Source organism: Nycticebus coucang, chromosome 23, assembly GCF_027406575.1.
Source record: "Nycticebus coucang isolate mNycCou1 chromosome 23, mNycCou1.pri, whole genome shotgun sequence".
In the NCBI taxonomy this organism is placed as follows: Eukaryota; Metazoa; Chordata; class Mammalia; order Primates; family Lorisidae; genus Nycticebus; species Nycticebus coucang.
The window spans coordinates 8,860,691-8,888,537 of NC_069802.1; the positions used below are offsets into that span (position 1 = coordinate 8,860,691).

A 27,847-nucleotide genomic window follows, 5' to 3' on the forward strand; every position below is an offset into this window, starting at 1 on the left:
GATCTCACTGGGGTCTAATCTTGGAGAGACCTCCCCAAATCTGACACAGCCAGAGCAATGATGAAAAACAATCATGAGGTGAATTCAACAGAAAAACTCTGGCAATATGAATAATCAGAGTAGATCAACTCCCCCAAGGATCAATGGGGCAGACACAGCACAAAATCCCATGCACAAAAAAATAGCTGAGATATCAGAAATCGAACTCAGAATCTGGATAGCAAATAAGATCAAATCAGAATTCCAAGAAGTAACCCAAAAGATATCTCAAGAATTACAAATTCAAAGACCAAATGACCAAAGATTTTGATACATTGAGACAAAAAGTTGCAACCTTCAAAGATCTGAGAAACACAGTAGAATCCCTCAGTAACAGAATGGAGCAAACAGAAGAAAGGATTTCTGACATTGAAGACAAAGCTTTTGAATGCTCCCAAATTCTCAAAGAGGAAGAGAAATGGAGGGCAAAACAGATCACTCTCTCAGAGAGCTTTGGGATAATTTGAAGAAAACCAATATTCATCTTATAGGGATCCCCGAATGTGATGAAGTGGATTCACAAGGGACAGAGTCTCTTCTCCATGAGATTGTGAAGGAGAACTTTCCAGACATGCCAAGAGAATCTGAAATTTAGATAGCAGACAGTTTCAGAACTCCAGCACGATTCAACACAAATAAGACATCCTCCAGTAACATCATAATGAATTTCACTAAAGTTAATATGAAAAAGAAAATTCTGAAAGCAGCCAGATGAAAGAAAACCATCACCTACAAGGGCAAGAATATAAGAATGACTGCAGAGCTCTCTGCTGAAACCTTTCAAGCTAGAAGAGGATGGTCATCAACTTTTAATCTCCTAAAACAAAATAACTTTAGACCCAGGATCCTGTATCCAGCTAAACTGAGTTTCATTTATGATGGAGAAATTAAATACTTTAATGACATTCACATGTTGAAGAAATTTGCCATAACTAAACCAGCTCTCCAGGATATCCTCAGATCTATCCTTCATAAAGACCAGAGTAATTCTCCACCACAAAAGTAAACCCACCCAGGAAATTTTGATCAATTTCCAACTTCCACAGTTGCAAAAGGATTAAAAATGTCCACTGGACTCTCGAAAGGCTTATCAATATTCTCAATTAATGTGAATGGTTTAAATTGTCCTTTAAAGAGGCACAGGTTGGCTGACTGGATACAAAAACTCAAGCCAGATATCTGTTGCATACAAGAATCACATCTTACATTAAAAGACAAATTTAGACTCAAGGTGAAGGGATGGTCATCTGTACTCCAGGCAAATGGAAAGCAGAAAACAGCAGGTGTTGCAATCCTATTCACGGATGCCATAGGCTTTAAACCAACCAAAATAAGGAAGGATAATTATGGACATGTCATATTTGTTAAAGGTAATACTCAATATGATGAGATTTCAATTATTAAAATTTATGCACCCAACCAGAACGCACCTCAATTTATAAGAGATACTCTAACAGACATGAGCAACTTGATTTCCTCCAGTTCCATAGTAGTTGGAGGTTTTAACACCCCTTTAGCAGTGCTAGATAGATCCTCCAAAAAGAAGCTAAGCAAAGAAATTTTAGATTTAAACTGAACCATTCAACATCTGGACTTAACAGATATCTACAGAACATTTCATCCCAACAAAACTGAATACACATTTTTCTCATCAGCCCATGGAACATACTCCAAAATCGACCACATCCTAGGCCACAAATCTAACCTCAGCAAATTTTAAAAAATAGAAATGATTCCTTGCATCTTCTCAGACCATCATGGAATAAAAGTTGAACTCAATAACAACAGGAACCTGCATACCCATACAAAAACATGGAAGCTAAACAACTTTATGCTGAAGCATTCATGGGTTATAGATGAGATTAAGAAGGAAATCACCAAATTTTTGGAATAAAACAACAATCAAGACACGAATTACCATAACCTCTGGGATACTGCAAAGGCAGTCCTAAGAGGGAAATTTATAGCACTGCAAGCCTTCCTCAAGAAAATGGAAAGAGAGGAAGATAATAACTTAATGGGACATCTCAAGAAACTGGAGAAGGAAGAACACGCCAACCCCAAATCCAGCAGAAGAAAAGAAATAACCAAATTCAGAGCAGAATTAAATGAAATTGAAAACAAAGAATTATACAACAGATCAGTAAATCAAAAAGTTGATATTTTGAAAAGATCAACAAAATAGGTAAAACTTTGGCCAACCTGACCAGGAAAAAAGGAGTAAAATCTCTAATTTCATCAATCAGAAATGGTAACGATAATATAACAACAGACCCCTCCGAAATTAAAAAAAACCTTAACAAATATGTGAAACTTGGTAAATGGTCTGTGAAGCTAGTGAATGATGCCCCATGATTATATCAATGTATACAGCTATGATTTAATAAAAAAATAAACAGTATGCAGGCAGCAAGGGGATAGGCTGTGGAGTATTTAATACAGTAATAAAAATGACTAAAAGTCAAAAACAAAAACAAAACAAAAAAAACCTTTACGAATACTACAAGAAACTCTACTCTCAGAAATGTGAAAGTCTGAAAGAAATTGACCAATACCTGGAAGTATGCCACCTACCAAGACTTAGCCAGAACGAAGTGGAAATGTTGAACAGGCCTATATCAAGTTCTGAAATAGCATCCACTATACAAAATATCCCTAAAAAGAAAAGCCCAGTACCAGATGGCTTTATGTCAGAATTCTACCAAACCTTTAAAGAAGAACTAGTACCTATATTACTAAACCTCTTCCTAAATACAGAAAAAGAAGGAATATTACCCAACACATTCTATGAAACAAACATCACCTTGATCCCCAAACCAGGGAAAGACCCAACAAGAAAAGAAAATTATAGACCAATATCACTAATGAATATTGATGCTAAGATACTCAATAAGATCCTAACAAACAGACTCCAACAACACATCAAAAAAATTATACACCATGACCAAGTGGGAATTATCCCAGGGTCTCAAGACTGTTTCAATATACGTAAATCTATAAATGTAATTCAGCACATAAACAAATGAAAAAATAAGGATCACATGATTCTTTCAATCGATGCATAAAAAGCTTTTGATAATATCCAGCATACCTCCATGATCAGAACACTTAAGAAAATTGGTATAGAAGGGACATTTCTTAAACTAATAGAGGTCATCTACAGCAAACCCACAGCCAATATAGTCTTGAATGGAGTTAAATTGAAATCATTTCCTCTTAGATCAGGAACCAGGCAAGGTTGCCCATTGTCTCCATTGCTCTTTAACATTGTAATGGAAGTTTTAGCCATTGCAATTAGGGAAGAAAAGGCAATCAAGGGTATTCATATTGGGTCAAAAGAGATCAAACTTTCACTCTTCACAGATGATATGATCGTATATCTGGAAAACACTAGGGATTCTACTACAAAACTTTTAGAAGTGATCAAGGAATACAGCAATGTCTCAGGCTACAAAATCAATGCCCATATCTGTAGCCTTTATTTATACCAACAACAACCAAGCCAAAAAACAGTCAAGGACTCTATTCCTTTCACAGTAGTGCCAAAGAAGATGAAATATTTGGGAGTATACCTAACAAAGGACGTGAAAGATCTCTACAAAGAGAACTATGAAACTTTAAGAAAAGAAGTAGCTGAAGATGTTAACAAAAGGAAAAACATACCATGCTCCTGGCTGGGAAGAATCAACATTGTTAAAATGTCCATACTACCCAAATCAATATATAATTTTAATGCAATTCCTATTAAAGCTCCATTATCATATTTTAAAAATCTTGAAAAAATAATATTTCGTTTTATATGGAATCAGAAAAAAACTCGAATAGCCAGAACATTACTCAGCAATAAAAACACAGCAGAAGGAATCACACTACTAGACCTGAGACTGTACTATAAATCCATAGTTATCAAAACAGCATGGTAATGGCACAAAAACAGAGAAGTAGATGTCTGGAACAGAATAGAGAACCAAGAGATGAATCTAGCTACTTACCATTATTTGATCTTTGACAAGCCAATTAAAAACATTCAGTGGGGAAAAGATTCCCTATTTAACAAATAGTGCTGGGTGAACTGGCTGGCAACCTGTAGAAGATTGAAACTGGACCCACACCTTTCACCATTAACTAAGATAGACTCTCACTGGATAAAAGATTTAAACTTAAGACATGAAACTATACAAATACTTGAAGAAAGTGCAGGGAAATCTCTTGAAGTAATCAGCCTGGGTGAATATTTTATGAGGAGGAGAGGAGGACTCCCCAGGCCATTGAAGCAGTATCAAAAATACATTACTGGGACCTGATCAAATGAAAAAGCTTCTGCACAGCCAAGAACATAGTAAGTAAAGCAAGCAGACAGCCCTCAGAATGGGAGAAAATATTTGCAGGTTATACCTCCAAGAAAGGTCTAATAACCAGAATCCACAGAGAACTCAAACGTATTAGCAAGAAAAGAACACGTGATCCCATCTCAGGGTGGGCAAGGGACTTGAAGAGAAACTTCTCTAAAGAAGACAGACACACAATCTACAAACACATAAAAGAAAGCTCATCATCCTTAATCATCAGAGAAATGCAAATCAAAACTACTTTGAGATATCACCTAATCCCAGTAAGAGTAGCCCACATAACAAAATCCCAAAACCAGAGATGTTGGCGTGGATGTGGAGAAAAGGGCACACTTCTACACTGCTGGTGGGAATGCACACTATTACATTGCTTCTGGAAGGATGTTTGGAGAATACTTAGAGACCTAAAAATAGACCTGCCATTTGATCCTACAATTCCTTTACTAGGTTTATACCCAGAAGACCAAAAGTCACAATATAACAAAGACATCTGTACCAGAATGTTTATTGCAGCCCAATTCATAATTGCTAAGTCATGGAAGAAGCCCAAGTGCCCATCCACCCACGAATGGACTAGCAAATTGTTGTACATGTATACCATGGAATATTATGCAGCCTTAAAGAAAGATGGAGACTTTACCTCTTTCATGTTTACATGGATGGAGCTGGGACATATTCTTCTTAGCAAAGTATCTCAGGAATGGAAGTAAAAGTATCCAATGTACTCAGCCCTACTATGAAGCTAAATTATAGCTTTCACATGAGGGCTATAACCCAACTATAGCACAAAACTATGAGGAGAGGGCCAAGGAAGTGGGAAGGGAGTGGGGAGGTTAGTGTGGAGGGAAGGTAATGGGTGGGGCCACACCTATGGTGCTTCTTAGAATGGGTACAGGTGAAACTTACTAAAGGCAGAATACAAATGTCTACATACAATAACTAAGAAAATGCCACAAAGGCTACGTTGAACAGTTTGATGAGAATATTTCAGATTATATATGAAACCACCACATTGTACCCGTTGATTGCACTAATGTACACAGCTGTGATTTAACAATAAAAAATAAAAATAAAACACCAAAACCTTTTATAAAGCAATAAATAAATAAATAAAATGGGTATTTATTGGTTATGTGGTGTGACACAGAAAATAGCCTGTAGGCCAGATGAAAAGAAACTATGTTGAACCACAGAAATTATTATAACTTACTCCTCTAAAAAAGTCCCATTATATTTGCATTGAAAGTCAAGAGTTAGATCTGCACACTTAGAAACAGGTTGAAAATTTTACTCAGCTTAAGACCACCCCTTCTCTTAACACAGTATCAGGTGAGTAAAGACCAGTCTCTGCAGGTTAGTTACAAGTCTGAGGGGTGTTGAAGAATTGGTGTGAATATAGAGGGTTTTTACACAGACTAGGTGTATGGCCATATCATCTAGTTAAGACAGAAAGCCGAGGATGGGGACAGGGGACATTCTTCTGTTAGGAAAACAAAGGACAAGTGGGATGGAGAAGGTATGTTGCGTGTTCCAGGGAAACAAAAATGGAAATAAAAGTTAATCAGCACAGAAGGGACACAAATTTCTTACCACCTATTAATGTTGATATTGGTTAAGGAACTGACAGACTGGGAGACAACTGTAACAAATACAGATAGTTATATTCCTGCTTTCATGACTCTAGGTCTCAGGGAGAAGGGAGCATGCAAATACTTAAGCAATTGATTATTTGACCCCTTCTCCTATGCTCAGCATAATCTCAGGTGCTTTCCTTATTTTAGCTAATTTAATTCACAGCCAACCTGTGACGTGTGTGTGTGTGTGTGTGTGTGTGTGTGTGTGTGTGTGTGGTTTTTGGCCGGGGATGGGTTTGAAACCGCCACGTCCGGCATATGAGACCTGCGCCCTACTCCTTGAGCCATGGGCGCCGCCCAACCAACCTGTGACTTTAATAATTATTCCCGTTTTCCAGAGGAGAAACCCAAGGCAGAGAATGGGTAGTAATTTGTTTAAGATTATAGAACAAGGACTTGAACCCTGGGCGCTTGACACTAAAGGTCATATTTGCTAATCACTCTACTTGTTTTGAAGGATAAATCCACCCACTGGATTATCATTACAGGAAGAACCACAGCTCCACCTCAGTGGAGAAGGGAAATGAGACCAAGGATGTTACCGGTTCTTTTTTTTTTTTTTTGTAGAGACAGAGTTTCACTTTATGGCCCTCGGTAGAGTGCCGTGGCCTCACCCAGCTCACAGCAACCTCCAACTCCTGGGCTTAAGCGATTCTCCTGCCTCAGCCTCCCGAGCAGCTGGGACTACAGGCGCCCGCCACAACGCCCGGCTATTTTTTGGTTGCAGTTTGGCCGGGGCCGGGTTTGAACCCGCTACCCTCGGTATATGGGGCCGGCGCCTTACCGACTGAGCCACAGGCGCCGCCCGTTACGGGTTCTTTTAACAGAGTGGTTCAGTCACTTTACAGATGCTTGAAGTGATTTTTTTGGGAAGAGAAGACATTTAGTAACAAAGTTAATATTTAAATCCAACCAGCCAGAGTCAATTGTTTCTTTTGGTCTAATTCAATGGACATTTATTTCAATTGGGATAACATACTGAATTACAAATTATCACAATTCCAGTATTCGCTTCTCATAAAGCTAATTGAGGTACTATGGGATGCAGAAGACGAGAATGTTCTGCTGGCGTACTCTGCAAGACCCCCATCATTATGTGGGGCCTGGGTGCATAACTTTCACATCTTAAATATTAATCTGACTCACTAAATTGCCTCTAGATTAATCATCAAGTACTATTTAACAAGAGCAAATAGTAAAATTTGCAGTCTCATTGTCCTACAATTTTTTTTTTTTTCATGAAAGGATTGTAGGCGTGAAAGATGTCACTAGGAATGTAGGAGAATTCCTTGCACAGCCATTCAAAGTTGGCGCCATCCAGTAAAATAGGATAATACTAGAAGATGTGTGACTAAGTGTTGATTTTTGATATATGCCTAAAATCATGTTGTTCATAGAAATTTCGGGGGAAAGGTCTTAAATATAAGAATTGGATCAGGTTATTTGCAGTCTTGTGGGTGACACTCTGGACTAATAATATGATTATTTTGGTATTGTATGGATTTTGTTCAATAAGATATCATGTTAAATATTATAGTCCAAGTGTACAAAGTCAAAGTTATAAAGTAATAGAATTTAATTTAGATAGGTATCAAAGGTAAGCACAGCAATTTTAATAATTAAAGGATAATTAATTAATAATTCATAATTTTGTGTTTATAGGAAAAATATTAAAATTTTACTTACATAGATAAGTGGTATCAGAATTTCAATATTACACTCTCATCATCACAAAGACCACAGAAACCAAGCTCCTAGTGGAGTGTTGCCAGATGAAGGAGCAGAGATGGATGGAAGAAAGAAGGGACAGGATTTGAGGATTTGGGCAGTGATGTGAGATATGTATATATATAGTGCAATTTTAAATTGCACATGAACTTTAAGGTCAGCCTGTTTGTGTGTGTGTGTGTGTGTATATATATATATATATTTTTTTTTTCTCTTTCGAGAGAATTGAATCAAAGTTGCTACCCATACCAAGTCCCCTCATTCACACGTTGCTTTGCAGGTAATAACGGTGGAGATTATGCTTTCTCAAGGCTAGTTAATACCACTGGGTGTGAGTTAGGTGGGGCCAGACCATTCTGTCAATGATGTAATCTTATTTAAACACTGGTCCATTTAGTCATCTTTATTTCCCCCTTTTATTCTTCTAGAATGGCTTGCATTTTAAGACATGCTTATTAAGGGGACTTTATCCACCAAAATGCCATTCAGATTCTTATTTATAATTTTTTCCTATCAATACTTTTGATAGTGTGCCTACTTTGCTTAAAAAAAAAAATCGGGAATACAACAGGTGGCTAAATGGACACTAACAGTAGGTCATCGGCCTATGTTCTTTGGGATTCAAAAAATTACAGCAGGTCTCTCCTCTTAATTAGCTTACTTTTGAGTTAGTATATGATTTAACCTCTCTCTCTCTTCCAAAATAGGCTATTGGCCAGGGTTACTCACATAAAAGAGGTTGCATTTGTTATTCTTGAATTTCATATTAGGATTCATGTCAGAAGTATTAAAAGCCATTTAAAAAATATTTTACCATAAAGAGTTACAAAGTTCAGAAACTTGAACCGTATATTTAGCTCAGCCCAAAGGGCTTTAACAAAAGAAACTGAAAATGTTAATGGACAAATCTTTGTGCTTCCTCCCTTCCAAAACTTTTAGGTAAAAACAATTTAAAATGAACAATGACCTCACATACTACTCCTTTTTTCCTTCATTTCTGTAGCTCTAGTGAGAAGTTATTTACACAAATTATTGTTTTCCAACTTCCTCATGTAAACAGTAAAATAAAAAACAAAAACACAGTCAAGGAGACGTGGAAACACTGTACTTTGGCAAAACCAAATTGCACATTTGAAAAGAGGGACGTTAAAAACCTGCTATAGAACGTATTTAGCTAGACACAAAAATAATTCAATTGACAATAATTGTCTGCGAATGACCAGAACCAAAAAATGTATTGTTTCTTTATACACAACTGTCATTTTATGCATTTATTTTTTTCCCTATGAGTTGACTATCCTACTAAAATTATGATTTTTACTTGTTGCTTTCACAGAGACATAAAGTATTTGTGGGAACCAGAGCGCGGCTCAGAAAACCTCAGCCCAGGGTGCAGCACATGGGACACTGCACGAGTCATTTGGTCTCTGTGAACCTCTGTTTCTTTTCCATGGGGTGGTATTAATAATACATTTTACCTTATGGAGTGTTAACAGAGAAAAGATGAGGGGATATACCCAGCATGTTGTACAATCTCAATTCATATTGGTTGGTGTGGATCATTTTTCTAGAAGTCTTCCTATGACCAGTTACACTTGGAGCAAGTTATTTCTTTCATGGTAAATATTCATAAAACTAGGCAAAGTCATAAAAGGAAAATTACAGTTTTCCTCTTGATTTGTCATGATATTTTTTCTTAGATGTGTGTGCAAATGAGAGTCCTTTTCTTTTTCCAGAGGACAAGTGGATGAGCCGCCTCAGCCTGCCTCCTGTGTCCCCTCAGAGATGCTCATGTTACCAGCTTATGCTGGACAATTTTTCCAGCCAGCTCCCAACCTGGATTATTATTCACAATCTTCTCACATTGACAGTTTTGATGAAGAGCCTCCTTTGCTAGAAGATAAGTTAAGGAAGTGTTATTAATGTGTGTGCAGCTGAGAGAATAATGGCAATAATTAGCACTTAATGTGCACTGTCACACTGTGCTGGGTACTGTGTTTTATGGCTGATGATTTCACATAGAACAAGAGTTTACCAAACCAAGACACTTAAATCGTTGAAAGTTGGTTGCATGTTCATGTAAGGGAGTTTGAAGTAGATACATGCTCTATGCTGTGATATTTCTGAAGGTATTAAATGTTTCTTTAATATTTCTTAAATTTTGTCTCCCTGGCCACTTTTAGCCGATAGCAAAGATACCTTTTGGCAGAGTAGTTATGTCAACCAACCATCCTTCACACCCAAGTTAATGAAACACTTCAAAACAGTATATTTTATTTTATGCTATGCTTACATGGGAGCAAAGCGGATAGCTTCTCAAACTAATGTTTTTTGTTGTTGACATGGAGATGACCAGTTTTTTTATTCCCTTGATTCACATGAGCCCTCTCATCTCAGCATGGCATGGGGAGGTGGGGAAGGATATGATTGTAGTAAATAATGCTGGTGCCAGCAGGGAGTCTAAAGACTCCTACAGCCGCAGTCGTTAGCGGGTTTCATAGAAGTTCTCATTTATTGATCATATGTGTGCAGATATACATATAAATCTACATATATCTACATCTATATCATATATATACATATATCTAATATACATATATATCTACACACACACATAAATACATACACACATGTATACACACACATAGGCAAACACACACGTGCAGCTACCCAGTATTTGCTTTTTTGCCCTTAAGGAAAGTCAACATGCATTGTAACCTAATTCTTTGTACCCTCAATTATAAGAAGCAAATCAAGGTAGCCAGGCATTGTGGCGGGTGCCTGTAGTCCCAGATACTTGGGAGGCTGAGGCAAGAGAATTGCTTAAGCCTAGGAGTTGGAGGTTGCTGTGAGCTGTGATGCTACAGCACTCTACTGAGGGTGACATAGTGAGACTCTGTCTCAGAAAAAAAAAAAAAAAAAAGCAGCAAATCAAGGGCACAATTCCCGTCACAGTAGCTTCAAAGAAAATGAAATACTTAGGAATACACCTAACAAAAGAGGTGAAAGGTCTTTTCAAAGAGATTTATGAAACCCTCAGAAAAAAAATTACAGAAGACACTAACAAATGGAAAAACATACCATACTCTTGGCTGGGAAGAATCGACACTGTCAAAAATATCTATTCCACCCAAAGCAGTTTATAGAGTCAATGCAATACCCATTAAAATACCAACATAATTTTTTAAAGAATTGGAAAAAATAGTACTTTGTTTTGTATGGAACCAGAAAAAAAACCCGTATAGCTAAGGCTATTCTTTTTTTTTTTTTTTTTTTTGTAGAGACAGAGTCTCACTGTACCGCCCTCGGGTAGAGTGCTGTGGCGTCACACGGCTCACAGCAACCTCTAACTCTTGAGCTTATGCGATTCTCTTGACTCAGCCTCTCGAGTAGCTGGGACTACAGGCGCCCGCCACAACGCCCGGCTATTTTTTTGTTGCAGTTTGGCTGGGGCTGGGTTTGAACCCGCCACCCTCGGCATATGGGGCCGGCGCCCTACTCACTGGGCCACAGGCGCTGCTTATTAATAAAAACAAAGCTGGCACACCCGGCCCCAGCCAAAAGCTGCAAAAACAAAAAAACAAAAAAAACAAACCTAGACTTCAGGCTATTACATGTCCACAGTAACCAGAACAACATGGTATTGGCACAAAAATAGAGACATAGACTATGGAACAGAATAGAAAACCAAGAGATGAAACCACTCTCTATTTGCCATCTGATCTTTGATAAACCAAACAAAAGCACACAGTGGGGAAAAGGATCCCTATTCAACAAGTGGTGCTGGGAGAACTGGATAACTACATGTCAAAGACTGAAACTTGACCCACATCTTTCACCTCTTACGAAAATTGACTCAAGATGGATAAAAGACTTAAATCTAAGATATGATATGATAAAAATCTTAGAAGAAAGTGTGAGAAAAACTCTTGATGATACTGGTCTGGAGAAAGATTTTATGAGAAGGACTTCAGTGGCTATCACAACAAAAATAAAAATTAACACATGAAACTTAATTAAGCTGAAAAGCTTCTGCACAGCTAAGGACACAAAAAGTAAAGCAAAAAGATAATATTCAGAATGGGAAAAGGCATTTGTACATTATGAATCAGACAAGAACTTGAAAACTAGGATCTACAGAGAACTCAAATTAAAACCACCCTGAGATATCACCTAACCTCTCTGCCCACATCACAAAGTCTCAAAGCTGCAGATGCTGGCGTGGATGTGGAGAGAAAGGAACACTTTTATACTGTTGGTGGGTCTGCAAAGTAATACAACCCTTTTGGAAGGAAGATGGAGAAACCTCAAAGAACTCAAATTAGACCTCCCATTTGATCCTTCAATTCCATTACTAGGCTTCTACCCAGAAGGAAAAAAAATCCTTTTATCATAAGGGCATTTGCGCTAGATTGTTTATCGCAGCTCAGTTTACAATCACCAAAATGTGGAAACAGCCTAAATGCCCACCAACACAGGAATGGATTAACAAGCTGTGGTATATGTATATTTTTTTATTATTTAAAAATATATAAATAAAAAATATTTTTTATTTATATTTATTATTTAAAATATATAAATAAAAAAAATATTTTTTTATTCAGCCATTAAAAAAGATGGAAACTTTACAACTTTTGTTTTAACCTGGATGGAGGTGGAACACATTCTTCTTAGTAAAGCATCACAAGAATGGAGAAGCAGGAATCCAGTGTATTCAATTCTGATACGCAGGCAATAGAAGATCTAATACCAGCAGGGTGAGGGGAATGAAGGAGTGGGGAGGGGGTAAGAGATAGGGGCACAGGATAGGGGGTCATGGTGTATGGCACACCTCTTGGGGGCAGGACATCATTATAAGAGGGACTTTATGTAACAGCCACAATCAGTGTAACCTAATTCTTTGTACCCTCAATGAATCCCAAACAATTAAAATAAAATAAAATGATGCTAGAAGTATAGGTACTAAAAAACTAAAACTTAAGTAGATTTAAAATTAAAAAATATATTCACTGTTAACTGCCCCATGTCTTTTATATACAGTCAAGACAAAAGGGATAGATTCAAATTGCTAATATTTTATATCCAGAGATGATTGTTTGCCTGATTTGAAGACAGCAAGCCACAGTAAGGCAAACAAACAAACAAACAAAATATTCTTTTTTCTTGGCCCTAAAAATGTTAAAATGTGAAAGATTTAAATCATTCAAAATAGCACAGAATATTATACAAAAGATCTATTGGCTTTTTAGAAGCCAGTTACATTTTTTAATGAATTGTGTTTAACACATTCATTCTATTTTGCTGCCACAATTAAAACACACCTGAAAGTTACAAGTGTAAGATAAAGCATCTAATGTAATTTTGTATTTTGAATCTATGAAATATATAGACTTTTGTTTTTCAGGCTGGGTGACTTGGTGAACATTTCAAGCCCCATCTGTCTAAAGATATGAATCAGCCATAGTCAGGATTTCTGAGATACAGTATTAAATAGAATTTGATAGTTTTTATTAAGCACACAGCAAACTGACTAAAAAATTATTAAACTATAATAATAATGAACATTCCTCACACAAAAGCAAGTTATTTTGAAAATATGCTAATTTATTCTTTAAGTGCATTGTCGGCTAAAATACTTAGCTGCTTTTATGTAGGCATAGTAACTTTTGCATTTGATAAGGTACAGTCAATATGTTAACAAACGCATCTTCAAAATCGTCAATTCAAGTCTGTGATGCCAGAAAAAATTACTTATGTATTTGTCATTTTTATTTGTAGCTCAGACTGATGCTCATATATGAAAAGCCAATGCCACAATTTACACAGAAAGTAAAGATCTTAATTCATTTTTATAGCATATAGATCATATACTTTACAACCACTAGATGACAGCAAAACAACAAATTTTGCATTCAAATTTCACAGCAGTTTCATCTTCTTTTATTTTGTATAATACATTGTATATTAGGATCTACAATTAATACTTATAATCTCATTCACACACCTTATAATAAATTCAAAGCGAAAATATTATGGAGACATATTTTAGACTAAAGCACATAAAATCTCCTTCCTTATGAAAATAGTGGGTCTTATGTTCATTTACTGTTTCATGATTCAGTGTTGAGACATGTGCAGAAGCTCATTATGGATTCAAATAAATGGTTAGAATCAGTAATGATGTCGCACAAAGCATTTTTCATCTGAGTTTTCTTTTAGAAATAATTATACTTTTTTGAGGAAAAAAGGAGTTGGAATTAAAGACCATTTTATCGTGGTAAATACTGAAATGTATTGTTAGCATTAATGCCAAAAATGAAAATAAAGTTTGAGAACAACATAAGCCCCAGGTGAAATTATAGTAGAACCTCCATAGTTGACCATCTCCCAACATTGACCACATCTTTAAGTTGACCTAATTTTCATAGACTGGGCATACACCACATATGTGTATCATAACAGTAGGCCTTGTTCCTGATGTTGACCAACTCTGTACATTGACCAGTTTTTCACAGTCTTTTGGGTGGTCAACATACCGAGGTACAACTATAGTTTAAAATACACTCCTCAAATTTTAAGTTCTTCTCTGTTTTAAAAATTATGGTAAATATCCTAACCTAATTTTAACCTTGGTGAACTGCTCATATTCTTCAAACCGTATGTTTATTAAGAAATACACAAAATGATCATCTTATTTATAACCTAAGCAAAGTATCATAAGAATGGAAAAAAAAGCATCACATGTACTTTTAAACTAGAAGATTGACGTATATTGATCATATGAGAGAAAAATGAAATTAAATTCAAAGAGGGGAGATGGAAGAAAGGGTAAGTTCTCACCTAACAGGTATATTGCACAGATATATGGCACATTCCCTGGGTGAAGGACACAGGGACCCATTGCAGACTTTAATCTTACAAAAGCAATTTATGTAACCTAATCGTATGTACCTTCATATTAACCCAAAATTAACAAAATATGCAAACACATTGTGAAAATATTCATGAAACATGGAAGTTTGAATGTAAATTATTTGCTTATTATTAATTTAACTGTTCACTTTTTTTTTTATTCTCAAGTTTGGAATAGCAAATATCATCTTGGGTATGAAATGAGTAAAAGACCCTTTCTTAGTTCCGACCAGTGTCTAGCTGACCTCCAAAGATTCCTGGGTTTTTAGAGTAAGGCCTCACTATGTCATGGGAATCATTGAAGTCCATCTGTCTTCTGTGCACAGAAGCTCAGCTGTGCGGAGGCTTTCAGTGGTACATATTGCTGCAAAAGAAGTTAAGCTATGTCCTGAATCTCACCAAAGACACTTGCTAAACCCTTGGAAGGGACGCTGAATGCCACATATAAATCCATTTGTGGGAGAAGTTAGTCCTTCGCACGGGAGAATTGGGGTCAATTGAAAAAAAATGAGTGTTAATGAGTATTAGATTCACATGGACCCCACCAGAACTCCACGATTAAAACCATGAATTCTGGAGTCATATTGCCTAATGATGAAACCCATATTTCTATTACTAGCTCTGTGACTGTGATTTTTGGACAAGTTACTCAATCTATCAAAACCTCAACCACCTGATACATAAAAGAGTAATAAAGTCACAGTACTGTCTCCTTTGCATGTCTTGAAGACCAGTGCATGTAAACGTGGTAGGGCCCACGGTGAACAGTGAATGGTGGCTCTTTTTAGTTAAAATGTTTGCACTTACAGTAGCTCACACTACTGGTCTTCCTAGCTTCCACTTTGTTTTCATTGAATTTACAAATGGTAGAAAGAGGATCATCAACTTGATTGCTGGTTCCTAGATACTTACGTTTTTCTCTTCTCTTTGAGTGTTCTTTCCACCCAAGATATGTCTTAGTTTATCTTCATAGGAGTGTGAGGAAAGAAACCAGCATGGTGTATTTCTTTCTATGTTCAATGAATTTCAAATGGCTGGGAGTGTTTCATCGTAAAAAGGTATAAGAGGAACAAAATCTCGCAGAGGGATCTGTGAGGTGACAGTCAGAATTCTTTGAAAAATGGGCACTGGAGAAAAAATTAGAAATTTCAACATGAGGGAGGTGGAGCAAGATGGCAGCCGAGTAACAGCTTCCTTGCATCTGGGCACCGTGAGTCTGGGGAGATAGGACTCCAGGCATCTCTGGCTGGTGGGAACTGCCTATCATCACTCCTATGAAGATACAGGGAGTCAGCCAGAGACTTCTGGACCCCAAGAGGAGGACTAAAACAGTGGAAAACCGGCAAGTGGTCGCGTGTGTTCAATCCGTCTAAACCCGCCCACAACTGTAAGTTCAGTAGCAGCGAGACTGCAAACCAGAAAGGCCTTACCTGTGAACTGTTTTGATGTCCTTGGACTTGGCACTGAGTTGAACTGCCTTGGGGAAGGCCTGAGTGGGAGTGCGGAGAACTTTGGCTGTTTCTAGGGCCCCAGTCTGAGCCGCTGAGCCAGACGGAGCTAATAGTGTTTGGCGGTGGGTCACACGGATCCATTGTCAGTGATCTGCCCCGGCAAGCTCCGCCCTCAGGGTCGCAGAGCTAGAAACGGGTGGGAGCTGGTAACCCAGCAACCAAGTAGCCTAAGGGTGGGGTTTGAGCCGCCTTGCAGCCCTAACCCTCAGGGGCAGAGTGAGACCAGTTTTGGCACACTGGGTAAGTGGATATCCACTTCAGCAGTGATTCCAGCGAGAAAGCTGGGAAAGCTTCTGCTCAGCAAGTTTACAAGTTCAAAGTGCCTTTTAAGTAGGCTGAAGAGAGATTTAGGGTGTCTACCTGCTGGGGTTTGAGAAATCAGCAGCCTCCAGTTGTATCAGAACTGTGACTAACATCTCATACCCCAGAAGACCACGTGTTGCCCAGACAATATTCAATAACATATACAAACTGCTTTGTTTTTGGTTGTGTATTTTTTTCTTTTTGTTTTGTTTGGTTGTTTTTTTTTTGTTTGTTTATTTTGACGTTGCTGATGTTCTTTTGTTTTTTTAATTTCAATCTTTTCCACACAGATCCCTTTTTCTTTCTCAATTTTCCTAGTTTAATTATAATTTCCCATTGCTGCCTTTTTTTTTTTTTTTTTTTTTGTAGAGACAGAGTCTCACTGTACCGCCCTCGGTAGAGTGCCGTGGCGTCACACAGCTCACAGCAACCTCTAAATCTTGGGCTTACGCGATTCTCTTGCCTCAGCCTCCTGAGCAGCTGGGACTACAGGCGCCCGCCACAACGCCCGGCTATTTTTTGGTTGCAGTTTGGCCGGGGCTGGGTTTGAACCCGCCACCCTCGGCATATGGGGCCAGCGCCCTACTCACTGAGCCACAGGCGCCGCCCCCCATTGCTGCCTTTTTTAATAACTTCAACTTCATTTTTGCTAGTGTTTCTACTGATATAATTTGGTTTTTCACCCAATTTTATCCCCGTAAAGTTTTCTGTTTGCTTCTTTTGGTTTGATTTATAGCATTTTTGTCTTTCCTCTCTACTTGGTGGAGGTGGGGTACTGTGTCTGATCAGGTTAGCAAAGAGCTGCTGACCTCAAGGGAACCACGCAACTGGGCACCCCCAAAAGATGTGGTTTTTTAAGGTTGTATCAAAGTACCCTACTGTACACCTATATTGCCCTGTCTCCCTCTTTCTGTGCCTCTCTTCTTTTTGTCAATATTCCTTATACCCACCCCCTCTCCTTTCTCTATCTTTCTTTTTTTGTTATCACTCGGTCCTCCTTTCTTTCATCCCCTTTTTTTGCTCTTCAACCTTCTCACCCTTCAGGTCCTTTAACCCTTAGTCCACAGGCACAAGAACTTAAAGAGCAAGAGGAAGTGAAAGGAAAATTAGGGCAAGGAAACAGATAAAAGAAATCACTCATGAGGAAGAATCAGCAGAAAACTCCAGGCAACATGAAGAACCAGTCTAGAACAACCCCACCAAGGGACCATGAGGTAGCTACTGCAGATGATTCCACCAGTATAGAAATGTTAGGAATGACAGAAAAGGAATTTAGAATACACATGTTGAAAACAATGAAAGAAATGATGGAAAAATGAAGGAAATTGCTAATAAAGTGGAAAATAACCAAAAGGAAATCCAAAAACAGAATCAAATAAGAGATGAACGATATGAAGAATATAAAAAGGATATAGCAGAACTGAAAGAACTGAAACAGTCAATTAGGGAACTTAAAGATGCAATGAAAGTATCAGCAACAGGTTAGACCATGCAGAAGAAAGAATTTCAGAGGTAGAAGACAAAGTTCTTGAGATAACTCAGACAGTAAAAGAGGCAGAAAAGAAGAGAGAGAAAGCAGAACATTCACTGTCAGAATTATGGGACTTTATGAAGCGTTCCAACATATGAGTTATAGGAATTCCAGAAGGGGAAGAAGAATGCCCCAGAGGAATGGAAGCCATACTAGAGAATAGTATAAAAGAAAATTTCCCAAACATCACCAAAGAGTCTGACACACTGCTTTCAGAGGGATATCGGACCCCGGGTCGCCTCAACTCTAACCGAACTTCTCCAAGACACATTGTGATGAACCTGTCCAAAGTCAAGACAAAAGAAAAGATTCTGCAAGCTGCCAGGAGTAAGCGCCTGTTGACCTACAGGGGCAAATCCATCAGAGTTACCGCAGACTTCTCTAATGAAACTTTCCAAGGAAGAAGACAATGGTCATCTACCTTTAATCTACTTAAACAGAACAATTTTCAGCCCAGAATTCTGTACCCTGCTAAGCTAAGCTTCAAAATTGATGGAGAAATCAAATCATTTACGGATATACAAACATTGAGGAAATTCACCACAACAAGAACAGCTCTACAGGAAATACTTCAACCTGTTTTGCACACTGACCGCCACAATGGATCAGCAGCAAAGTAAGAACTCAGAAATCAGGGGACAGAACCTAACCTCCACACTGATGCAAAAGATAAAACGAAGCAATGGACTCTCACCAAATAAGACGAATAGAATACTACCACACTTATCAATTATCTCCATAAATGTTAATGGCTTGAATTCCCCACTGAAGAGACATAGATTGGCTGACTGGATTAAAAAATACAAGCCATCCATTTGCTGTCTGCAAGAAACACACCTGGCTTCAAAAGACAAATTAAAGCTCCGAGTCAAGGGTTGGAAGACAATTTTTCAGGCAAATGGAATTCAGAAGAAAAGAGGAGTTGCAATCTTATTTTCAGATACATGTGGATTTAAAGCAACTAAAGTCAAAAAAGACAAAGATGGTCACTTTATATTGGTCAAGGGAAAAGTACAACAAGAAGACATTTCAATTCTAAATATTTATGCACCCAATTTAAATGCTCCCAGATTCTTGAAGCAGACCTTACTCAGTCTGAGCAATATGATATCTGATAATACCATCGTAACAGAGGACTTTAACACACCTCTTACAGAGCTGGACAGATCCTCTAAACAGAAATTAAACAAAGATGTAAGAGATTTAAACGAGACCCTAGAACAACTATGCTTGCTAGACGCATATAGAACACTCCACCCCAAAGATAAAGAATATACATTCTTCTCATCACCCCATGGAACATTCTCCAAAATTGATCATATCCTGGGACACAAAACAAATATCAACAGAATCAAAAGAATTAAAATTTTACCTTGTATCTTTTCAGACCACAAGGCACTAAAGGTGGAACTCAACTCTAACAAAAATGCTCAAGCCCACCCAAAGGCATGGAAATTAAACAATCTTCTGTTGAATAACAGATGGGTGAAGGAAGAAATAAAACAGGAAATCATTAACTTCCTTGAGCATAACAACAATGAAGACACAAGCTACCAAAACCTGTGCGATACTGCAAAAGCAGTTTTGAGAGGAAAATTCATCGCTTTAGATGCCTACATTTGAAAAACAGAAAGAGAGCACATCAACAATCTCACAAGAGATCTTATGGAATTGGAAAAAGAAGAACAATCTAAGCCTAAACTCAGTAGAAGAAAAGAAATATCCAAAATCAAATCAGAGATCAATGAAATTGAAAACAAAAGAATCATTCAGAAAATTAATGAAACAAGGAGTTGGTTTTTTGAAAAATTAAATAAAATAGATAAACCATTGGCCAGACTAACTAGAAATAGAAAAGTAAAATCTCTAGTAACCTCAATCAGAAACGATAAAGGGGAAATAACAACTGATCCCACAGAGATACAAGATATCATCTCTGAATACTACCAGAAACTCTATGCCCAGAAATTTGACAATGTGAAGGAAATGGATCAATATTTGGAATCACACCCTCTCCCTAGACTTAGCCAGGATGAAATAGACCTCCTGAACGGACCAATTTCAAGCACTGAGATCAAAGAAACAATAAAAAAGCTTCCAACTAAAAAATGCCCTGGTCCAGATGGCTTCACTCCAGAATTCTATCAAACCTTCAAGGAAGAGCTTATTCCTGTACTGCAGAAATTATTCCAAAAAACTGAGGAAGAAGGAATCTTCCCCAACACATTCTATGAAGCAAACATCACCCTGATACCAAAACCAGGAAAAGACCCAAACAAAAAGGACAATTTCAGACCAATCTCACTCATGAATATAGGAGAATTTCAGACCAATCTCACTCAACAAAATCCTAGCCAATAGATTACAGCTTATCATCAAAAAAGTCATTCATCATGATCAAGTAGGCTTCATCCCAGGGATGCAAGGCTGGTTTAACATACGCAAGTCTATAAACGTTATCCACCATATTAACAGAGGCAAAAATAAAGATCATATGATCCTCTCAATAGATGCAGAAAAAGCATTTGATAAAATCCAGCATCCTTTTCTAATTAGAACACTGAAGAGTATAGGCATAGGTGGCACATTTCTAAAACTGATTGAAGCTATCTATGACAAACCCACAGCCAATATTTTACTGAATGGAGTAAAACTGAAAGCTTTTCCTCTTAGAACTGGAACCAGACAAGGTTGTCCTCTGTCACCTTTACTATTCAACATAGTGCTGGAAGTTCTAGCCAATACAATTAGGCAAGACAAGGAAATAAAGGGAATCCAAATGGGAGCAGAGGAGGTCAAACTCTCCCTCTTTGCTGATGACATGATCTTATACTTAGAGAACCCCAAAGACTCAACCACAAGACTCCTAGAAGTCATCAAAAAATACAGTAATGTTTCAGGATATAAAATCAATGTCCACAAGTCAATAGCCTTTGTATACACCAATAACAGTCAAGATGAGAAGCTAATTAAGGACACAACTCCCTTCACCATAGTTTCAAAGAAAATGAAATACCTAGGAATATACCTAACGAAGGAGGTGAAGGACCTCTATAAAGAAAACTATGAAAGCCTCAGAAAGGAAATAGCAGAAGATATTAACAAATGGAAGAACATACCATGCTCATGGATGGGAAGAATCAACATTGTTAAAATGTCTATACTTCCCAAAGCTATCTACCTATTCAATGCCATTCCTATCAAAGTACCTACATCGTACTTTCAAGATTTGCAGAAAATGATTCTGCGTTTTGTATGGAACCGGAAAAAACCCCATATAGCTAAGGCAGTTCTTAGTAACAAAAATAAAGCTGGGGGCATCAGCATACCAGATTTTAGTCTGTACTACAAAGCCATAGTGCTCAAGACAGCATGGTACTGGCACAAAAACAGAGACATAGACACTTGGAATCGAATTGAACACCAAGAAATGAAACTAACATCTTACAACCACCTAATCTTTGATAAACCAAACAAGAACTTACCTTGGGGGAAAGACTCCCTATTCAATAAATGGTGTTGGGAGAACTGGATGTCTACATGTAAAAGACTGAAACTGGACCCACATCTTTCCCCACTCACAAAAATTGATTCAAGATGGATAAAGGACTTAAATTTAAGGCATGAAACAATAAAAATCCTCCAAGAAAGCATAGGAAAAACACTGGAAGATATTGGCCTGGGGGAAGACTTCATGAAGAAGACTGCCATGGTAATCGCAACAAGAACAAAAATAAACAAATGGGACTTCATTACACTGAAAAGCTTCTGTACAGCTAAGGACACAATAAACAAAGCAAAGAGACAACCTACACAATGGCAAAGGATATTTGCATATTTTCAATCAGACAAAAGCTTGATAACCAGGATCTATAGAGAACTCAAATTAATCCACATGAAAAAAGCCAACAATCCCTTATATCAATGGGCAAGAGACATGAATAGAACTTTCTCTAAAGACGACAGACGAATGGCTAACAAACACATGAAAAAATGTTCATCATCTCTATATATTAGAGAAATGCAAATCAAAACAACCCTGAGATATCATCTAACCCCAGTGAGAATGGCCCACATCACAAAATCTCAAAACTGCAGATGCTGGCGTGGATGTGGAGTGAAGGGAACACTTTTACACTGCTGGTGGGACTGCAAACTAGTACAACCTTTCTGGAAGGAAGTATGGAGAAACCTCAAAGCACTCAAGCTAGACCTCCCATTTGATCCTGCAATCCCATTACTGGGCATCTACCCAGAAGGAAAGAAATCCTTTTATCATAAGGACACTTGTACTAGACTGTTTATTGCAGCTCAATTTACCATTGCCAAAATGTGGAAAAAGCCTAAATGCCCACCAACCCAGGAATGGATTAACAAGCTGTGGTATATGTATATCATGGAATACTATTCAGCTATTAAAAAAAATGGAGACTTTACATCCTTCGTATTAACCTGGATGGAAGTGGAAGACATTATTCTTAGTAAAGCATCACAAAAATGGAGAAGCATGAATCCTATGTACTCAATCTTGATATGAGGACAATTAATGACAATTAAGTTTATGGGGGGGGAAGCAGAAAGAGGGATGGATGGAGGAGGGTGGGGCCTTAGTGTGTGTCACACTTTATGGGGGCAAGACATGATTGCAAGAGGGACTTTACCTAACAATTGCAATCAGTGTAACTGGCTTATTGTACCCTCAATGAATCCCCAACAATAAAAAAAAAAAAAAAAAAGAAATTTCAACATGAGTTTGGGCTCATGAACAATGAATTCCTCTGACTGTCGAAAGGGAAAAGTTAATGTGTTAAAATAATCTAGTATCTGAATACACAGGCAATCACATAGTGCATTGACCTTAAAAAGCAGGTGTGTACATTATGATTACTTTTATTTGCAAAAAAAGAAAAAAAAGCCCTCCCCTTTTTTCTTTAGTGAAGTTTCAGGCACTTAGAATAAAATTTCTCTTCTCATTAAGCATAGTGGAAGCAAAATTCAAAACTTGGACTAAGTATCATTAGTTTAGATAGTACTGCTAATAGAAAGTTATTACACGGTTGATATGCCAAGATTTCAGGAGTCTAAGCTATTTAAATTATGGAAAGATGAAATATTTAAATGGCAGCTTTCAATCTATTAACTACAATTTTATTTCTTGCTCCATAATGTAAATTTATCATTTTTAACTTTATTTTATGCTTAAAATACAGTTAAAAATTGAGAAATGGAATATTGTGAAATATTTCCATATGGAATATTTCCAAAATGAAATTCCCTTTATGGTATATTTCTCTAAAAAGTTTAGTTTATTCATTGTTTGGCAGCAAAACTTTTTTTAACGTTTTTTTAAAGGTTACTATATATTACAGAATTTTTTTTCCTTTTTTTTTTTTTTATTGTTGGGGATTCATTGAGGGTACAATAAGCCAGTTACACTGATTACAATTGTTAGGTAAAGTCCCTCTTGCAATCATGTCTTGCCCCCATAAAGTGTGACACACACTAAGGCCCCACCCCCCTCCCTCCATCCCTCTTAGTTTAGAAAGCATAAGATTAAAATGATAAGTAGACTAATAAAATATTTTAACCTTTAATTAAAGAATCTAACTTTTTTTCTATATTTATATTACTCTATTTTTCTTTGCGCAGAACTTGGAATCAATTTTGATCACATATGGCAAAAAACCTTGACGGTGTTAAACCCATTGAGGCCAGCAGATGGCAGCATTATGAACGAGACGGACCTGGCCGGACCCAGCCTTTTCTGCATCGCCCTGGGAGCCACCCTACTTCTGGTAACGCCACAGCAAATAATAAAGGCGCCAGATGTTAATGTTTGCCTTTTCCAGTGCTGATTCTGAAGAGGTCTTGGTAAATGCAGAAGGAAGTAGGTTGCTTTATGTAGGGAAAATTGTTTAATTCATGACTCAACTTTTTAAGAGAGAATTTAATAAACCTATAGCGACAAAAAGAAGCTTCCATCATGTATCCCAACAGATAAAAAATACAAATTTAAGTAGAATTTCAAAAAGTCAAATCACCAAGTCAAATTTTCAACAAAGCAGGAAATCATTTATTCTTTTCTTGTTGTTAAGAAAAGACTTTCAGGAAAGAAAAAAGAAAAGACTGTTAGGCTGGAAAAGTTGAAGGAAAACATGGACTGGGGAAGTGTGCAGCGCAAGATTTTATTCTTGATTTCTGTGAAACTTCTATGGTGACAGTGAACAAGTCCCCTCTCCTCACTTTGGTCATCATTTCCTCCGCTGCAATACTATATCCCAAGAGTATTTCTACTATCTTGTGAAGTATGACTATCCTTTTACTCAATAATTATGAAGTGCTTTATACATTGTCATATTATATTTATGAATAATTTGCAATGATAAACTATGATTTGTTTACTAAACTTACATATTTCCCCTATAATTTTAGTTTCAACCTCCCAAGTAGCTGGGACTACAGGGGCCCACCACAAGACCTGGCTATTTTTTTTTAGTTGTCATTGTTTAGCAGGCCCAGGCCGGGTTTGAACCCGCCAGCCCCTGTGTATGTGGCTGGTGCCCTAATCATTGAGCTATGAGTGCTGAGCCTGGAAGCCATGATATGGAGAGTCACTGAAAAGTAAAAAAAGAAAAAAGTTTCCACCTTAATGAAGTTTAGGAGACATTCTAACTTATAGTTTAGAAAAAACCTTTATTACAAAAACGGAAGAAGAAAAAAGGAATGAGAAATGGCCATGTATTTTATACTAAAGAGGGAATGATAATACATAAAAAACAGGATGGAGATAGTCAAATAAATGTGAAAAGTATCGTTTCATTAAGGCACAAAGAGATAAACTTGGCAGGGGAAACAATAAAGGAAATTTAAGACTCTAGGGAAAGCTCTTAAAATCGCCCTCTTCCCTGGCTCTTACTGCTATACACCTCTCACGAAAATAATTGTCCCTTAACATAGATACAATTTTTAAAAGTAGTTACAAAATGCACTTGCAACTAAATAAGACCTCACTTTTCATTTATTAATTATATATCAATCAAAATACTGATTACTGTGTAGTTTCTGCACAGCAAGATGGCCCATAATCACATCACGTATGTCCATTACAATAGTGTTTAATGATAACTTATTTCTTTCTTTGTACCACAGCAAATGTAAATACTCTGTAAATCAAATACGTATTGACTAGAGTTTTAATTTAGTCTCTAACCTCCCTTGTTCTGTCTTTGTCACGGTGATTTGATAATCTTAGATTAAGTTGCTAAGTGATGCCATGCCAATTAATCAAATAGTCAGAAACAATCAATTTAATATATTAATTCATCTTCTCTTTCAAGTCATTTGTAATATAATAGCTGTTTTTTCTGTATAAAAACATTAACATTCCTCAAAGGACAGCATTAATCCCATTAAAATCTCTGTTTGATATATAATGTCAGGTAGAATTATTTAAATATCCCCTCTTATGTTTTATTTTATTTTATTTTATTTATTTATTTATTTATTTGCAGTTTTTGGCTGGGGCTGGGTTGGAACTCACCACCTCCAGCATATGGGGCCGGTGTGCTACTCCTTGAGCCACAGGCACCGCCCCCCTCTTTCTTATGTTTTAAATGCAAAACAATATAGACCAAAAATAATTTTAAGTGGAGGTAAGAAAATTGGAACTGTTCTTACTTTTCCAGAAGCTGTGATCTGGAACCTTTGGTTTCATATTTATAGGCCTTCATTTCATTTTCTTCAAGACTAAAGGAGTTTGAATGGTTCTTTCAATTCCGAAATTACAAGGATGGGGTCTGTGTGAAAATACAAATTCTCTGCATTTTTATGCAAACATTATCACTTGGATTTTATCATTAGATGTGGTAACTTTAGACTTGGTTCTGATGCATATAGAGCATTAAGGACACCCCTCAAAAAAAAAAAAAGAAACTTCAACTAGATATGAAGTGAAGTAAGATTTAATTCAGAATTTAATGATACTTTAACTCTGCCTTAAATTCCTAGAATTAAACTACAAAGAGTGATTTCATGGGCTAATACAGGAATTATACAAGGGAACACAAAACTAAATCCAGAACCAATATCCAAATCTGTTCACTGTTTCCAGATTTGTAATATTCATAGTCATATGCTCATCATTTTTATATGTCGATATAAAGACCCAATACTTTTTAGTGGGCTTCAAACACTTAACACAGCTTTTATATTACTCACCTTTCCCCCAAAATTACTTTACCCCTTACACCAGGTAGACAGATGGTTTAAAGTGACTGTTTCTCTGGTAGGGCTAAGAATGTGATCTGGAAAGGCAATATAAAAAAGTATTATCAGAAGAATACTAAGTATTTTAAATTACTATGTGGTAGTTAGGGGGCACCAAAAAATGTTGAGGCTAAAAAAAGTGGAACATTTATTTCTATTTCAATTATAAGCCCTCATTAGAATTTAAAACAAATTTTAAAAATAGCAGTGATGTGGGCCAAATAGAATTACAACTTAAATTGGACAAACTAGCAAGAGAGAGTCATGACGAGAGAGGTCTATAATTGATCAAGAAAGGAAAATTTTTACTACCAAATTAGTTTCATCCACCCCCTATTTGCCATGCTTCATTTATAAAACTGCCATTTAGGGCCATAAAGTTCCAATTATGTGTCCTTTGAGTATTAAGGATATTGTCCTATACCTTTACAATGAGCCCTACATTAGAATTACCCCAGCCAAGTAAAAGGTTAAGTAGAAAGTTTCTGTAATACGTGAAGGCAATTCGAAATTGTCACTGTTTTCTAAGTAGAGAAAACCCTCCCAATAGGGCAGTACCTGACAGCATGTCCATAATTAGCACTATTTCCTCAAATATGGATAAGAACATAAAAGATATAATGAGGATTTGTCTGTGGCTAATGCTGAAGAGGATGTTATTAGCATCGTCCATTTATATTTTATGAAACTTAGGGGTGACCAACTCTCCAACCTCAGAGGAAGAAGAATTCAAAATAGGTGGACAATTTTCAACACTAATACAAGGTCATACCATCCTCTATCACACTAACTAATTGCGGAATATGTATAGGTAAAGAACTCTGTGGATAACAACTACAGGGAAGGAACAGGACAGCTAAAAAGCTTTCTCTGTGAATCAATTTATACATCTTCATTGTTTTTACATAATTCCTAAAACCGGAGTCAGCCTGTTCAAGCCCATCCAGAAATTATAATCAACTTAATGTAAAGATTAAAAACCAAATGCATTCTTACTGGAGATTTGGTATTCTCAGGTAGCAAACGTTCAAAACACCTCCTGCTGGATTAACAGCAGGTTGTGACTTTTCCTAGATGAACTTGTTGGGAGTCTTTCTCCTTAGGACCTTGTAAGTGTTGGCTACTTTTATGAACCCTTCTTGGAAGTTGAGCAGTATACCTGAACATTACTAATGTCCTTTAACAACACATCTTTTATGATTAATTATTAGTTAGTTTATAAAAATCAGTATTTCATAAGGTATTATTGGTCAACCTGGTGATAGGCATTAGGAAGAATGGAAGGTTTCTGTGGTCAAATAACTTTGGAATGTGCTGAGTTAAATGAAGCTAAGTCCCTTTATTTTAGGCCTTGTTAGTGATCCTATTGATGTTAAAAGCTGGAGTTTTTGAGCCAGACCTCTGGGGTCAATGCCAGTCTCAACCACTAGGCGTTATATTACACTGGGCAAGTTGCTTAATCTCCGAGCACCTCCCTGTACCCTAACCCAACCCTTTACCTATACATGTTCTGCAAGTAATTCTGCTTCCTCATGTAAAGTTGATATAATAATAGTACCTATCTGATAAGGTTAT

The 27,847-nt window shown here is 37.0% G+C and overlaps 1 protein-coding gene across 2 annotated transcripts in view; it reads left to right on the top strand.

Moving 5' to 3' along the window:
- The window catches only part of YIPF7 (Yip1 domain family member 7), a 37,421-nt gene that overhangs the window by 5,943 nt on the left and 3,631 nt on the right, over positions 1 to 27,847 (top strand). For both annotated transcript variants that reach the window (XM_053577623.1, XM_053577624.1), the window contains exons 3-4: positions 9,487 to 9,648; positions 23,655 to 23,802. In XM_053577623.1, the coding sequence (XP_053433598.1) occupies positions 9,487 to 9,648; positions 23,655 to 23,802 (310 nt within the window). The remainder of the gene's footprint in view (positions 1 to 9,486; positions 9,649 to 23,654; positions 23,803 to 27,847) is intronic.